At 48.2% G+C, this 15,343-nt stretch overlaps 1 protein-coding gene across 1 annotated transcript in view; it reads right to left on the bottom strand.

The window, feature by feature from the left end:
• Positions 1-945: 945 nt before the first annotated feature.
• The window catches only part of STX19 (syntaxin 19), a 29,348-nt gene continuing 14,950 nt past the window's right edge, over positions 946-15,343 (bottom strand). Inside the window, exon 2 of the mRNA XM_082247226.1 lies at positions 946-2,099. Within this exon, the coding sequence (XP_082103352.1) occupies positions 1,188-2,051 (864 nt within the window). The 5' untranslated portion in view covers positions 2,052-2,099 and the 3' untranslated portion in view covers positions 946-1,187. The remainder of the gene's footprint in view (positions 2,100-15,343) is intronic.

Below are 15,343 nucleotides of genomic sequence, written 5' to 3'. Positions count from 1 at the left end.
CGTTCTCATCCGATCCCATCCGATCCGCTGGACGGATGGAAAATAGGGTTTCCATCTGTCCAGATTTGACGGATTGGATCGGATGTCAGCGGACATGTCTCCGCTGACATCCGATGCCCCATTGGGATGCATGGTGGGACCGTTCAGATCCGCCAAAAAAACGGACAGGCGGATCTGAACGGTCCGCCTGTGTGAAAGAGCCCTTAGCCACAGTGACCCATGTAATGACTATTGGACAACATAACTGAACCAGAACTTGCAGCAGACTTGCAGAATGTTTGCAAAGGAAGTTATTTTGGAGTCATGCAATGCGGACTTGCTGCAATTGTGCAACTTGTGAAGTTCAACTGGCAAGTCTCGCAATAGCTTAGCAAGTCACTTTCAACCTGGGATGATGTTAGTTCACCTTTTCGATTTTTCTGAAAAGGTGAACTTACACTTATACTAAGAACTGTGTAGTATGAGGGCCTGCTGGATTAGATATATCAGACAGATTGCTCAGGCAGGAATTAGCTCTACACAGTTGTCAGTAGATGGCATAGATGGTGCAAATTTCTTTTCTGCAACCACAGGTTGCAGGAAAGAAATTTTCATGATTCCCCCATCAACACAGACACAGCCGACAAGCGAATTCCTCCTGTAGAGCAATTGTCTGCTTCAGGCGGGGCGGGAGAGCGGGAGAAGCCATCCCCGCCAGGAGAAGAAAGTGATTATTGCCAGCGGCTATAACAGTCGCTAGTAATAATTGCAAGTGAATCTGGCAGACTGGTTGTACCAAAGTTGATCGATCAACGTGGTATATTCAGCCTGCCCACACACACAGTTCGAATCTCGAACCGTCTATGGCTGGCCTTAGCTTAGATTGTTAAGATTACAACTTTACTTATTTATTCATTGCTGGCAGGAATAGGTTTAAAGTATAATGATTGTTTACAATCGCCCATATTTTACTTTTCGAAGTCCAGCCAGTGATCACTGATTGGTTTCTGCACCTTGTAACATCATTAGCTGTTGTTTGCACAGCTTAGCTGTATCTGCCCATTACCGCCTACCTGTATGATCAAGCTCTTAGGCTGTGTAAAAACGTGTTTATCACTTAACACAATTTCTCTGTTAAGATTATAGATATCTTGGTTTAATACAAAATTAAATAATGCAAACACAGTAAGGCAAATATCTGTGAAACATTAACAGCAAGGGCAACAGCAGCACAACATCCTGCAAGGGTTTTTCCTTTTATATTCAACAGCCAATTTAAACTTCTCGTTGGTCTTTTGGACATAGTCCTCTGTATTTTTTGTGGCCATTTCAATATTGTTTAGGATTTCCCCTTGTTCCTCCACTAAGATATAAATTTGGAGAAAGAGTTCCCTTAGGTCCTTTACTTGATGTTCTAAGCTAACCAGCTCTTTGTGTCTTTGCTCAATTTCATTTAATTGTCCTTTAGTGATGTGTGCTTCGGTGAGCAGGTTCTCATTGAAGACATCCCATTTGCCTTGCTCCACCATTTTGTTCACTTCCTCCTCGCTTACTTCCTTCCCTGCTACCTCCAGTTGTCTTATGATAAATGTTTTACATTTTCCTTGCTTTTTAGCAATTGTGTCATTGTAGGTAAACATTGCCGTCTGAAAACTCCTAAACAGTGCAGCATGGTGGGTCTTCAGAATCCTGGTAACACTGGATGACTGGCCAAAGTCTGTTTCTGCTTTTTTCACCTGAAGTGATAAAGTATCCAGGCGCTTCTTAATATTTTCCGCTTGGACTTTGATGTCCTTTGTAATATTGCTTTCCTTCTTCAGAACACTGAATCTTCTCATGGAGGAGACCAGGACCTGCTGCTGCTTGTCAAATTTCACCACATTCTGTGAAAGCTCATTAATATCATTTTGAAGTTTTTTAATGTCATGCAAGTAGCCCTCGATGACAGGCTCCCGTTCAAAGATGACAGCTTGCTGATGTAGGTCTGTAGGTTCTTCTCTGGAATTCTCAGTTTTCTCAGATGCCTCAAGGTCTTTTGCCCTTTGCATCAGCTCCTGAAGGCGATCCTTCATTTTGACTGTGAAGCAATTGTCTGTCTAAACACAGATAGCCTCCAAGGCCTAAAATTAAAAAAGAAAAGAAAAAAAAAAAAGGTTTTAAAAATTTGCTTGTAAGAGGAGATACTCATGTGTAATTTGCATCCCCATTAGATACAGAATATTAGAATATTTTAAAGGTATAAGCTAACTATAAATTCTGTGCTGTTAATATAAAGTGACGCTGTCACTTTGCACGTTTAACCACTTGCCGACTGCCTAACGTCTATCTACTTCGGCAGTCAGCCCCTCACAGGCAAAGTGACGTAGGGCTACGTCGCTAGCCTGTGAGGCTCTAGGGAGCGAGCGCGCGCCACGCCCCCCCCCCCCCCCCCGCGCGCGTGTGACCGGCGGACCCTATGTCCGCCGGTCACTCGCGATCGTCGGTTACACCAGGAGAAAGGCAGGCAGCTAATGTAAACAAAGCCGCCTGTCATTCTTCCCTGTGTAACAGCACAGATCATACGGTCCTGCTATGTAGGACTGTAGATCTCTGCTGTTACATCACAAGCCACATCCAATCACAGTTAGAAACACGCCCCTAGGGACACACTTAACCCCTCCTTCTCAAATAAAGTTAACCCCTTTCCTGCCAGTGTCATTATTACAATAACAGTGCATATGTATAGCACTGATTACTGTAGTAATGTCACTGGTACCCCCAAAAGTGTCAAAAATGTCAGTCAAGGGTCCGATCTGTCTGCCGCAAAAAAAAAATCGCAGATTGCCGCCATTACTAGTTAAAAAAAACAATAAAAATGACAAAAATCTTTCCCTTAGTTAGTAAACACAGTAACTTTTGTGCAAACCAATTAAAATACGTTTTTTGCGATTTTTTTTTACCAAACATATGTAGCAGAAAACAAATTGGCCTAAAATGGTAAAAAAGTTTGATTTTAAATTTTTTTTGAGGGGGGGGGGGGGATTTCATATAAAAAAATGTGAAAAATATTGTTATTTTTGCAAAATTGTCACTCTATTTTTGTTTATAGCGCATGATCAAAAATCGCACAGGTGATCAAATACCACCAAAAGAAAGCTCTGTTTGTGGGAAAAAAAGGACGTCAATTTCATTTGGGTACAGCGTCGCACGACTGCGCAATTGTCCGTTAAAGTCACGCAGTGCCGAATCGAAAAATAGGCCCTGGTCAGGAACGGGGTAAAATCTTCCGGGGCTTAAGTGGTTAAGGCTACGTAACACTGTGGGGTTGATTTGCTAAAACTTGAGCGTGTAAAATCTGCTGCAGCTGTGCAAAGAAACGAATCAGCTTCCAGGTTTTATTGTCAAAGCTCAATTTAACAAGTTGAACAAATGCCTCGTAAACACGTTCAGATAATCGTACGATAAAACTCGCTTTCGACCTGAGTAAACAGCTTTCGACAGCTGATCACGACAGTTCGTCCAACAAAATCCGAAGGGACAAACAGGAAAACTTCTATTGTACGATAGCCTAGTGAACGACAATCGTTTAATCAGTACACTATGCGTCCGCTAGAAATCGATCAACAAAGACCGCGTATGATCAGAAACACTAAAATAGCACGGAAAAAGCCTGGCTGCCATTGTTTTTGTTTTGCACCATCTGATAAGTAGCTACGCAACCAGGAAACTTTTCCAGAATCGTATGAAAAAAATCCTACTTTTATAAGCATTGTTGAATTCGATATTAGTATCATGCAACAAAATGCGAACGATAAGTCGTCCGATTAGCTGATCGTGTGTACGAGGCATTAGAAGCTGATTGGCTATAATGCACTGCTGCACCAGATTCTGAGTGCCCCAGTTTTAATAAATCTCCCCCTCTGTATCTAAAGAACCCCTTCCATCGACCTATTGATATTCACCTGTTCAGTGATTTCCCCAACGCTCCTTTCCTTATCACATCTATCAACAAAATACATGGTGCTGGCTGTTGTCGGAGTCTAGAGAAACCAGTGATTTCACTCCTTCTGTCATGTGACATTGCTCAGCCCAACGTTTTGCTTCTATTCGTGAACACTGTATAGTACAATGCCCCCAATACCACTCCCTAGAAATATTTTCCTAGGGAGTGGGATGAAAAAAGGCAGTGTAAAATAGAAATGGAAAACTTGCACAAATATTAATAAAATCTAATTTTTTAAATTTTCCGAATGGTACAATGTTAAAGCCTCGTACACACGATCAGATTATCGAACGATCTGTCGTCCGTTTTTTGTTGCATGATAGTCTGATGTTGAAAGTGAAGAGGTTACTTTCATACGAAAATTCCCATACGACAGAATTCAACTTCAGAAGTGATGTCATGTGTTGAATTGTTTTGTATGTGTTCTTTCGTTTCTGAGCATGCCTAGTCTTGCTCTTAAGATTTTTTTCAGACGAAAACTGTACTAATTAAACAAAAATTGGACATTGTGTTGACGTATGATAAAAACTTTATAGCCTGCACATCCGGTTTTTGTCGTCCAAAAATTCGTAATCAGTTGTCAAAAGCACTATACTAATAATCCGAAAATCGGCAGATCGTTCATTGGGCGAAATTTTCCTTCCGATTTTTGGATCGTGTGTTCGGGCCTTTAGAAATATACACAACTTACATTTCAATTGCTCTTGCAGTTTTCATTACAAACACATAATTGCCAAATATGTCTAGCCACATAATTATGAGCTTACAAAAAACACAATTACAAAATTTGTAAATAGGCAGCACACTAAAAACCTACAGTTCATTACTTCATTACTTTAGTCTTTAAAGAGAAGTTTAGGGTTTAGGAAAAAAAAACATTTATACTCACCTAGGTGAATGCAGCATTGGTCCGATGCTGCATCAGTCCCCCGGCGGCTCTGCTGTAAGAACTGAGTGATTAAACGATTAAAGCTGATCATCTAGTTCTCCCCCTCCGCTCTGAGCAGAGAGCCGTGACTGTCAGTCACCGGCTCTCTGCTCTCCCCTCCAGCGTTCACTGGAGCTCTGGGCTGTGAAGGGGCAGGAGGGGCTGGCTTAGGCTTTTAGGGACTTGCTGAGAGGCTGAGCCAGGTGCCAATCCAGGCTTCTGAGCGGATACTGACCATATGGTCTGGATCTTTTCAGAGCCTGGACTGGCTCTCTGATGTCAGATGACAGCAGATTTTACCCCGCTGTCAGCTGAAAACAGATCACAGGAGTACAGAATGAACTGCACTCCTGTGATCCATAGGACAAATATGGCCAAAAAGACTTTGGCCATACTTCTCCTTTAAACCTAAAGCCTGACTCTAAAATTGATTTCTCTTACGTCCTCCGACAGTCGCCGCCTCTTCATATTCGTCACATATGGGGTATTAGACTTTGCTCGGAAGGAGTAGCTAGGCAACAGAATATGTTAACATTAAAGCTTTTAACATATCCCACCCTCAAGGGGTGGTCCCCTCAGTCAATACCCTCCTACTTCCTGCAACCATATCTCAGTTTTAATGTCTAGCTTGTCAGGAGTGGCTGGCTCTCTCTGTGCTGGGGCTTTGTGCCCCAGACTCTTTCTTCTTTTTTGATTTTTTGTTTGAGTTTTCTCTCTACCTTTACTTAGCTGTTCTTTTTGTCAGCTTTAGTTAGTTCTTCGGATGAAGAGGATCATGCGGGCTGGGTCTCGGGCTGATCCCCCTGGTCGCAGGTCGTGGGTCAGTGGCTTCCCAGCCTGCCATCGAGCGTTCAGCCAGGTAACGCTCCTGGCACAGTGAACGACCCATCCCTGTTCGGTGCAGGGATGATTGGTGAGGTGGCTACCTCACTGGACGCTGTGCGGTTTCTTAACCCCCATTCTGTGCGTCTTGTATGCGACTCTCCCTGCTTCATGTGCAGCGGCTTGTTCGCCTGTGCGGGTCCCCCACGCCACTGTGAGGTAAGTGTATTTATGTGGGGACCTGTCTGTCTGGGGGGGTGTCAGTCTGGGACTGTGTAACCTGCCTCTATTCACACTGTTTGTCTCCCTATCTCTCGGCTGCATGCTGTGGGCTGCAAGGGGGGGGGGGGAGCTGTGTGACACTGTGCGTGTCAGCCTTGTCAGTGTGAGAAGCTGTGTGCTGTGGGGCATGTTTTGTGGCATGTTTGGGCATTATACAGCGATCGCTGCGGCGATTTGACATGTTTTTTTATACAGACATGTGTGCATTACTGTACTGTGGAGCGGCGGTTTCGGCGCCAAACGCCGCCATTTTGCCTACACTCGCTCCGGCCGCATGTTCTACATGCATGGCGGCCATTTTCTTGTAGCCTCCCATAGGCTTTCATAGAGCGCCCTGGCAGCATCACTTCCTCTTCTCCAGGAACACCGATCGAGGCAGCAGCAGCGGCGAGGGTCTCCTCAGGTTATATCTTTCCTATCCATTGCCTGTGTCAGTTTTATTGTCCCTGTGGGGGTCTCATTGTGCTTGTGTGTGGTGCGGTGGGCTGTGCTCGCCGCGCGTGTTAAAGGGGCAGTTAACCCTTTATTATCCGGCATTTGTTATAGGGGCAATGGATTCTCAGGAGGGCAAATTTCCTACCGCCTTGGTGGAAAGCCAGGGGACCGCTGTTTCCCCCCCAGGGGGGGATTTAGCCACTATTGTGGCTGGCCTTGCTGCTCAGGTGCAGATGCTGGTGGCTGCTCAATCTACTAAAAGACCCAGAGTTGCTCTTTCCTCTGATTCTGAGGGTGAAGGTGATGGGGCTGTTATGGCGGGGGCCTCCTTATCGGGGTCCCGCTCCTCCCTGGATCTAGTCGGGTCCGAGGTGGAGGCTGAAGTTGAAGGGGTTGATAATTCTCCCCCTGGCTCGCCTGAAGAGCTTGCAATCATGGATGAATTGATTGCTTCCATAAAGCAAACGCTGCGTTTGCAGGATGAAGTGTGTCCCCCCGCTGCCTTGGCGGCTTATGGGACGCAGAGAAAACGAAGGACGCCGCAGGTTTTTCCCTGCAATGATGATTTTCAGCGCGCTGTTAAGGAACAATGGCGCAATCTGCGCAAACCTTTTGCTGTACCAAGTAGGTTCAAGCTGCGTTATCCTTTCTCGCCTTCCACTGATGAAAGGTGGTGTGTGCCTCCCCCAGTGGATCACGCAATTGCGGTTTTAAACAAATCCACTGCGATTCCCGCAGATGATTCCCCTGTGTTCCGTGATGCCACGGATAGGAGATTGGAGTCTCTTGCCCGTCGTACTTATTCTGTTACGGGTTCTATGCTTAAGGCTCTGTTTGCTTCTCTCATGGCGGCCCAGGCGATCGCAAGTTGGACGCAGATGCTTAGGCGCGTCCTAGTGGCCGATTCGGCCTCGCCGGCGACCCTGGATATGGTGGATCAAATCCACCAGGGTGTCATGTATCTGTGTGATGCGGACTTGGACCTAGTTCCGTTGGCTGCACGTGTGCACAGCGTGGCGGTGTTGTCTCGCCGCCTGGTTTGGTTGAAATGTTGGTCGGTGGACCAGTCTTCACGTAAGACCTTAGCCAATCTGCCTTATGATGGGTCTCGCCTTTTTGGGGAGTCCTTGGATGTGTTGATTAAGGGGATCACCGGAGGTAAGAGCACTCTCTTGCCCCATTTCCCCAAGGCTAAGGGGGCTTCTGGGAAGAAGCATGCTAATTTTCAGCCCCCTCAGGGGTCCGTTCGTGCCTTTCGGTCGCACTACAAGGGCAAACCGTTCAAAGGTCAAGGCTCTCAGAAGAAGCCCTGGTCTGGTAAACAGAAGTCCGGTCAATCCGGATCCGCAGCCCATAACAGTGCGGCCTGAAGGGGCTCCCTCACCCAGTTTTGGGGTGGGGGGACGCTTGCTCGGTTTTCTTCAGCCCTGGTTGGCCCGCGTGCGGGACAGATGGGTTCAGGAGATCGTTCGATCTGGTTACAAGATCGAGTTTCTCTCTCGGCCGGAGAGCAGATTTTTTCCTTCAAATCTTCAACTGTCTCCAGAGCGTTTACGGGACCTCCACCTGGCGGTGCGGGACCTGAGGGCTCAGGGAGTGGTAGTTCCGGTGCCTCATCGGGACAGATTTCGGGGGTTTTATTCCAATCTGTTCACCGTGCCCAGAAAGGAGGGCAAGGTTCGTGCAATTCTGGACTTGAAGGCTCTGAACCGCTCTGTTCGGGTTCGCAAGTTCCGCATGGAATCCCTGCGGTCGGTGGTGGCTGCCCTGGTTCCGGGGGAATTCATGGCCTCCATCGATTTGAAGGATGCGTATCTTCACATCCCCATTTTCGAGGGTCACCAGAGGTACCTTCGATTTGCCATTGCGGAGGATCACTACCAGTTCGTGGCGTTGCCTTTTGGTCTCGCCTCGGCTCCGCGGGTCTTCACCAAGGTGCTTGCACCGGTTCTGGCATTATTGAGGGCCCAGGGCATTTCTGTCCTGGGGTATCTGGACGACATTCTGGTTCGGTCTGCGACCAGCCAGGGTCTGGAGAAGGACCTGTCTGTCACGATGCAAACTCTGCAGGAGTTTGGTTGGACGATAAATTTTCCAAAGTCGACGCTGAGTCCGTCGGTTCGTCTTCCCTACCTGGGAATGATTCTGGACTCGGTGCAGGCGAAGGTCTTCCTGCCGGAAGACAAACTCAGAACTCTTCAGGAGGAAGTCAGGTCCCTCAGGGACGTTCCGCACTCGTCTCTGCGGACGTGCATGAGATGTCTGGGATTGATGGTCTCGGCCTTCGAGGCGATTCCCTTTGCCCAGTTTCACACGCGGGGTCTCCAAGCGGAGATCCTGTCCATGTGGGACGGGCGACCTCAATCTCTGGATCTTCAAATCTCGTTGAGTCATCGCACCAGAAGAGGCCTTCTGTGGTGGCTCCAGTCCCCGATGGTGTCCGGGGGCAAGTCGTTTAGTCCTATCTCGTGGACGGTAATCACCATGGATGCCAGCCTGTTGTGCTGGGGTGGTGTTCTGGGCCTTCTGTCCGCCCAGGGGTCTTGGTCGGAGGGGGAGTCCTCCCTTCCGATCAACATTCTGGAATTGCGTGCGATAAATCTCTGTCTTCATCGCTGGACGGACCGGCTGCAGGGCTGCCCGGTTCGGGTGCAGACGGACAATGCCACGGCGGTGGCCTACATCAACCACCAAGGGGGCACCAGGAGTGCCCGAGCGGCTCGTGAAGTGGCCGACATTCTGTCTTGGGCCGAGGCTCATGTCCCGGCGATAACGGCGGTTCACATTCCGGGGGTGGAGAACTGGCAGGCGGACTATCTGAGTCGCCAGACCCTGGATCAGGGGGAATGGTCTCTCCACCCGGCTGTCTTCCAGATGTTGTGCGCGAAGTGGGGTCTTCCAGATGTGGACCTGTTCGCGTCTCGTCTCAACAACAAGGTGAGAAGGTTCGTGGCAAGGACGCGCGACCATCGGGCAGACGCGTCGGACGCGTTAGTGGCCCCGTGGCATCAGTACAGGCTGATATAAGCGTTTCCACCGATTCAGTTGCTGTCCAGGTTCCTTCGCAGGTTACACTCGGAACACAGCACGGTGATTCTTGTGGCACCGGACTGGCCTCGCCGGTCCTGGTACGCAGACCTCGTGAATCTGGCGGTCGACGCCCCGTGGCGTCTGCCTCTTCGAGACGATCTCCTGTCTCAAGGACCGATATACCATCCTGCTTTACAGTCGCTGGCTTGATGGCCTGGCTGTTGAGACCGAGGTCCTGAGGGAGAAGGATCTCTCCACGGAATTCGTTCATACCTTGATCAACGCGAGGAAGTCTTCCTCGGGGAAGGTTTATTCCCGTACTTGGAAGGCCTATTTTGCTTGGTGTGAGTCCAGGGGATTTTCTCCCCGCACGTACTCGGTTTCCCGAGTGCTGTCCTTCCTTCAAACGGGTGTCGATCAGCGTTTGTCGCTGGCTACGATAAAGGGTCAGGTGTCTGCGCTGGCCGTTCTGTTTCAACGTCCCGTGGCTTCCAACTCCTTGGTTGGCACTTTTGTTCAGGGTGTGCGGCATCTGGTTCCTCCTAGGAGGGATCCTCTGCCCCCTTGGGACTTGAATCTCGTTCTGTCTGTGTTGCAACGTGCTCCTTTTGAACAGATCAGGGAGATCTCGTTGTCTATGTTGTCCAAAAAGGTCGCCTTTTTGGTGGCGATCACTTCGGCTCGCAGAGTGTCGGAGCTGGCAGCTTTGTCCTGCAAGTCTCCGTATCTGGTTGTTCATTTGGATAAGGTGGTCTTGCGACCTAATCCTTCTTTTCGGAATTCCATCTTAATGAGGATATTGTCTTGCCTTCGCTGTGCGCGAAGCCTAAACATCCAAAGGAGGTGAGATTACATTCTCTGGATGTTGTTCGGGCGATAAGGGTTTACCTTAAATCGACTGAGTCTTTTCGAAAGACGGATTCCTTGTTTGTTCTTCCAGAGGGTCCTCGGAAGGGCATGGCGGCATCGGCCTCTACCATCGCCAAATGGATCAGGCAGACCATTGAACAGGCCTATGCTTTGCAGGGGAAGGTTCCCCCTGTGCCTGTGAAGGCGCACTCTACTAGATCTCTGAGTACATCTTGGGCCTGTCGTCATGGGGCTTCTGTAGCCCAGGTGTGTAAGGCGGCGACTTGGTCGACCGTGCACACTTTCACAAAATTCTACAAAGTAGATGTTCAGGCATCTGCGGATGCTTCCTTTGGCCGCAAGGTTCTTAGTGCGGCGATTCCCTAGGGTCCCTTGTGGGGACCACTGGCTGTTGGGATAAGTTTTTTATCCCCTGGTTATTTGTCTTTTCCTGGGTTGTTGCTCCTGTTGAGCACCTGTTTTTCCTGTTGCCCAGCTGGGTTCCTTCCTTTGGTAAGGTTCCTTTCTTTGATGCGGAGACTGCGTTGCCTTTTCGGCGCGGATGCGTTTCCCACCCCTCATGTTTGCACTGCTTTGGGACGTCCCCATATGTGACGAAAATGAAGAGGCGGCGACTGTCGGAGGACGTAAGAGAAAACGGAATTTTTGTAAAATCTTACCTGTAAAATTCCTTTCTCTGAGTCCTCCGACAGTCGCCGCCCCCGCCCCTCTTTTGGGGTTTGGTTGTATACTCTACTGCTATTCCACTAAAACTGAGATATGGTTGCAGGAAGTAGGAGGGTATTGACTGAGGGGACCACCCCTTGAGGGTGGGATATGTTAAAAGCTTTAATGTTAACATATTCTGTTGCCTAGCTACTCCTTCGGAGCAAAGTCTAATACCCCATATGTGACGAATATGAAGAGGCGGCGACTGTCGGAGGACTCAGAGAAAGGAATTTTACAGGTAAGATTTTACAAAAATTCCGTTTTTCTAACCTTGGCAATCGAGGGGATGCAACAGGGTTTTACGTATGTATGCCCATTCAAACTGTGTGTGCTTACAATTGTATTCAATTTCTTCAAAGTCAGAAAGGAGCTGACAAGCCCCCAATGCAATAGAACAGAAGCAGTAACAGGTACTCTTTATGAAGACATAAGAGGTCAATTAGACAGACATTTAGGAGCCACCATTGCTAACTTGCTGTTATTGAAGATATGGCTCCAAAAATGTCATCCTGATTTTGGTTAACTTCCTAAATGACTCACTAACCTGGAACAAACATTCAGCCAGTAAATTCTGTGTTTATCTCCTAACAAACTGTCTATGAGCATTGACACTTGTGTTCACCAGGCTGCAGGAAAAGCTAGTGAATAAACATTGGGTTCAACCCTTCCCATTCCACTCAAATTCATAAAATAACACAGCAACACAAACCTAGCAGCAACACAATTACTTATCCTGCTACTAAGTTTGTAATTTCCCTGAAAAGTTCTTTAAAAGGTCATGTGAATATGAGCTTCAGATAATACTATGAAATGTCTGGGACAAGCTCATTCCATCATTTAGCTCTATCTACAGCAAAGATTGAACTCATTCCTTTATGGGGTTTCTTTTAGTTATGGCTCATTCACATGGATGTAGTGATCTGTACGACGCCAATAAGATGTTTGTCAGCCGCCTGTACAAGTCAATAACAGGCTGCAGCTGTATGCTGGTAACTGTACATCCAAGCTTTCACATATGCACAGGGACAGATAAACACGCAAAACTATCTGTGTCAAGGCACACGCCCCTCTTTGTATGCACTGAAATCACACAAGCAATGTTATCGACCCTGCCTGATTTCCCTGCTGGACTAAAGAACACGCCCTCCTTTCCTTATCTTCAGAACATATAGGGTAGGAGCAGGGCTGGCCCCAGACTTTGTGCTGCCCCCCCCCCCCAAAAAAAAATCACGCCCAACAAAAGGCCCCCCACATCCATTATTTTAAATAAATATAACCTTTAGAAAATAATTTGTATACTATTATCTTCTTCTGTAACGCACTACTGGACTGGTCCACCACGCACCCACTCTCTGTCCTCAGTCCTCCTGTCACTCCTGTGTCTGCAGTGCCCACCGCCGTAGAAGATCCAGCCTGCCCTGCGTGAGATGGAGTGCGCTTATGTCTGACGTCATTGCGCACACCACAATCACACGAGGGACGTTCCCAGGAGGAGACACTCTGCCTCCTCATACTCATCAGTTTGCACTACGTGCGGTGGCATGAGAAATGCCACCCGTTAAATGCCGCAAACTGATGACACACAAAGCTGCTGTAAAAAAATCTTGGGAGTCAATTTGCTGCCCCTTTCCAAGTGCTGCCTGGGTCCAATGGACCCAGTGGGACCCAAGGTAGGGCCGGCCCTGGGTAGGAGTTCTGTATTCCAGCAGTTTGTAGTATTATTGAACTCCAGTAGACCCAATGTCCACACTGACAAAGCAATCCTTCACCACCTAGACCAGCCTTTCTGGGTTCCTCCAGAGGTTGTTAGGGGTTCCTTGAGCTGTGGCAGATTAAACTCTTACCTACACTCATAACAAATATTATTTTTCACTTACATATTACTTCTACAGTGACCACCAATGCAAGAGTGTACTTCACTGTGACCACTAATCTAAGGGGCTACTTTTCCATCAACACTGACCACCAATGTTAAGCCCCGTACACACAGGCCGAATGTTGGCTGAAATCAGCCGGTATAGTAGATACTGTCCGACATTCGGCTCATGTGTACTGGCCTTATTTGACAGAAGCCGATCTCACAGATGGCTTCTGTCGAATGAGCTTGCTGGAAAACCACTGGTGTGTTCTGCCACAGGCGGTCCCCTTGTCAGAACACAATAGCTCAGTGGGGAGATCGCTGTACTAAAATTGCATCGTTAGTACAATGATCTCTTGCAGAGCTTCATCGCTTTGTAACTGCTTTGAGGCTCACCATGTGTACCAGGCTTTAGGGGCTTATCTACTGCTGGCCTCCAATGGCCAAGATTCGTTCTCTACTGAGCACCACTGTAAGGGGCCATTTTTCTACTGATCTCCAATTTAAAGGGAGCTTTCTCTATCGCTCATTGACAGACGTAGTCTTCTTGATTCTCAAGAGCTGGGTTATGTTGTCTCCGCAGGAGTAGGACTAGGCAGAATGACAAAACGTTCTGGCTCCACCCTAGGGGGCAGTCCCTGAGGGTATATCCTCCCTCTCTCTGCTACAGGGAATCAGTTTTTTTCTGTCTAGTCAGGAGTAAGGACCTAAGTTCCTTGCTGGGATCTTTTGGTCCTGGCAAGACTTTTTTTTCTTTAAGAAAAAGACATTTTTCTCCAGTGTTTTTTTCCTGTGAGATCTTCAAGCAAAAATGCCGGACTGGGCGACACTTGTGGTCACCCCAGCCGGCCTACGAGCGCGTGCAGACCAGGCATTGCGCTTGGTCGGCCGCGACATATTCAAGTAAGTATGCGGGGCCGGGCGACGGGCTGGATGTGAGATCCAGTGGTCACCCCGGTTTCTGCCTAAAAACGCGTGCAGACCAGTGCGCTGAGTCGGCCGCGACGGAGTCCCAGTAAAGGGACTGACTTTGCGAGTTAAAAGCTCGCTTGGACGCCAGGACCAGAGAGTCGAGGCGTCCACAAACCCCCACCTCGGTGGAGAGGGTATTATGAAGAGAGGGTGCCTGTCGGTTCGGTATGGTGAGTAAAACGTTCCCTTTTTTCCTCATTTATGAGGCAGTATATATTATGGGCCCCTCCATATATGGTCAGTATATATCTGACACTTACAAGTCCCCCTTGTAATACAGCATGTGTTTGTGGGAAGTGGACTTGGTTCAAGAGCTAACACTCTACCCAGCAGACTGTAACATTACAGCAAACATAGGAGGTATAATCCTACCTTATGGGCAGTGTATCTCTGTAGATCCATATGTCACCTCTCAGCAGAGTGCAGGTGGATGTGCTGGGAAGACGATATCGGCGGTCCGCCGCCATTTTGCCGTAGACCGTATGCATGTATGTCCTCAGGTCACGCCGGCCGCCATGTTTTTGGAGTCTTATGTCTCTTCTATGGGGGCGGCCATGTTTTGTGAGCCCAGCTTCCTCGTGGAGGGCTGGGAACGCCGGAAGGCGTACACAGGGGGCGGAGCCACGCCTTCTGCCCGGGAAAAAGCAAACAGCTCCTTCCAGTCTGTGTAAGACAGACGCTGGCTGCAGTTTGTTGGAAACTGCACTGCATCGGTTGGTGAGCCTTGGGGGTCCCTCTCTCTCTCTCTCTGGGATCGAGAAGCAGGTACTCTGAGGGGTGCTATTGCGCTAGGGGGAGACACACAAAAAAAAAAAAAAAAAAGGTTTTTTTGTCTATTGCTGGCAAAAGTGTCCTGTATTAACATGGACCCTGCCACTCATGTATCTCCTCCGGATCCCCTCGAGGGGTCTGCGGGATCCTCCAGCACCCCATTGACAATTGAATCTTTGTCAGCCATTATGGAAACTTTTGTGTCCCGGGTGGAAGTGGCTTGTCAGGGACAGGGCGCAAGAAAGCGACCCCCGCCTAACCCCTTATTATCTGAAACCTCGGATTCAGACTCTGAGCCTATTTCTGCAGTTGCAGGTACTTCATCTGGTATTGGTGTCTCGGGTCCTGTCTCTTCAGACAGTGAGGAGGATGTTTCGGCATCTGCCATAGCCCGAGAGGAAGCGTTGGTAAACGCACTCATTGTATCTGTTCAAGAGACTTTAAGGTTACAGGGTATTCCATCAGAAATAGCTGAAACTGAGATCCCTTTTGGGACTAAAAAGCGCATCAAAGTGGCAAAGGTTTTTCCATTGCCCAAATGTTTTGGCAATCCAATCGATGAAGAATGGCGTCTGCCAAAACGCACTTTTAATATTTCCAAACGCATTGACAGGCGTTATCCGTTTGAGGAAACCCTTATTAAGAAATGGACAGAACCACCTGTGGTGGATTCACCAATTGCTAGATTGAATAAAGCCACGGTTAT

Source organism: Pelophylax lessonae (genome assembly GCF_965119305.1).
Source record: "Pelophylax lessonae genome assembly, chromosome: 2".
NCBI lineage: Eukaryota > Metazoa > Chordata > Amphibia > Anura > Ranidae > Pelophylax > Pelophylax lessonae.
The sequence above is the reverse complement of the archived record's forward strand: the minus strand, read 5'-3'. Positions and strand labels throughout refer to the sequence as shown.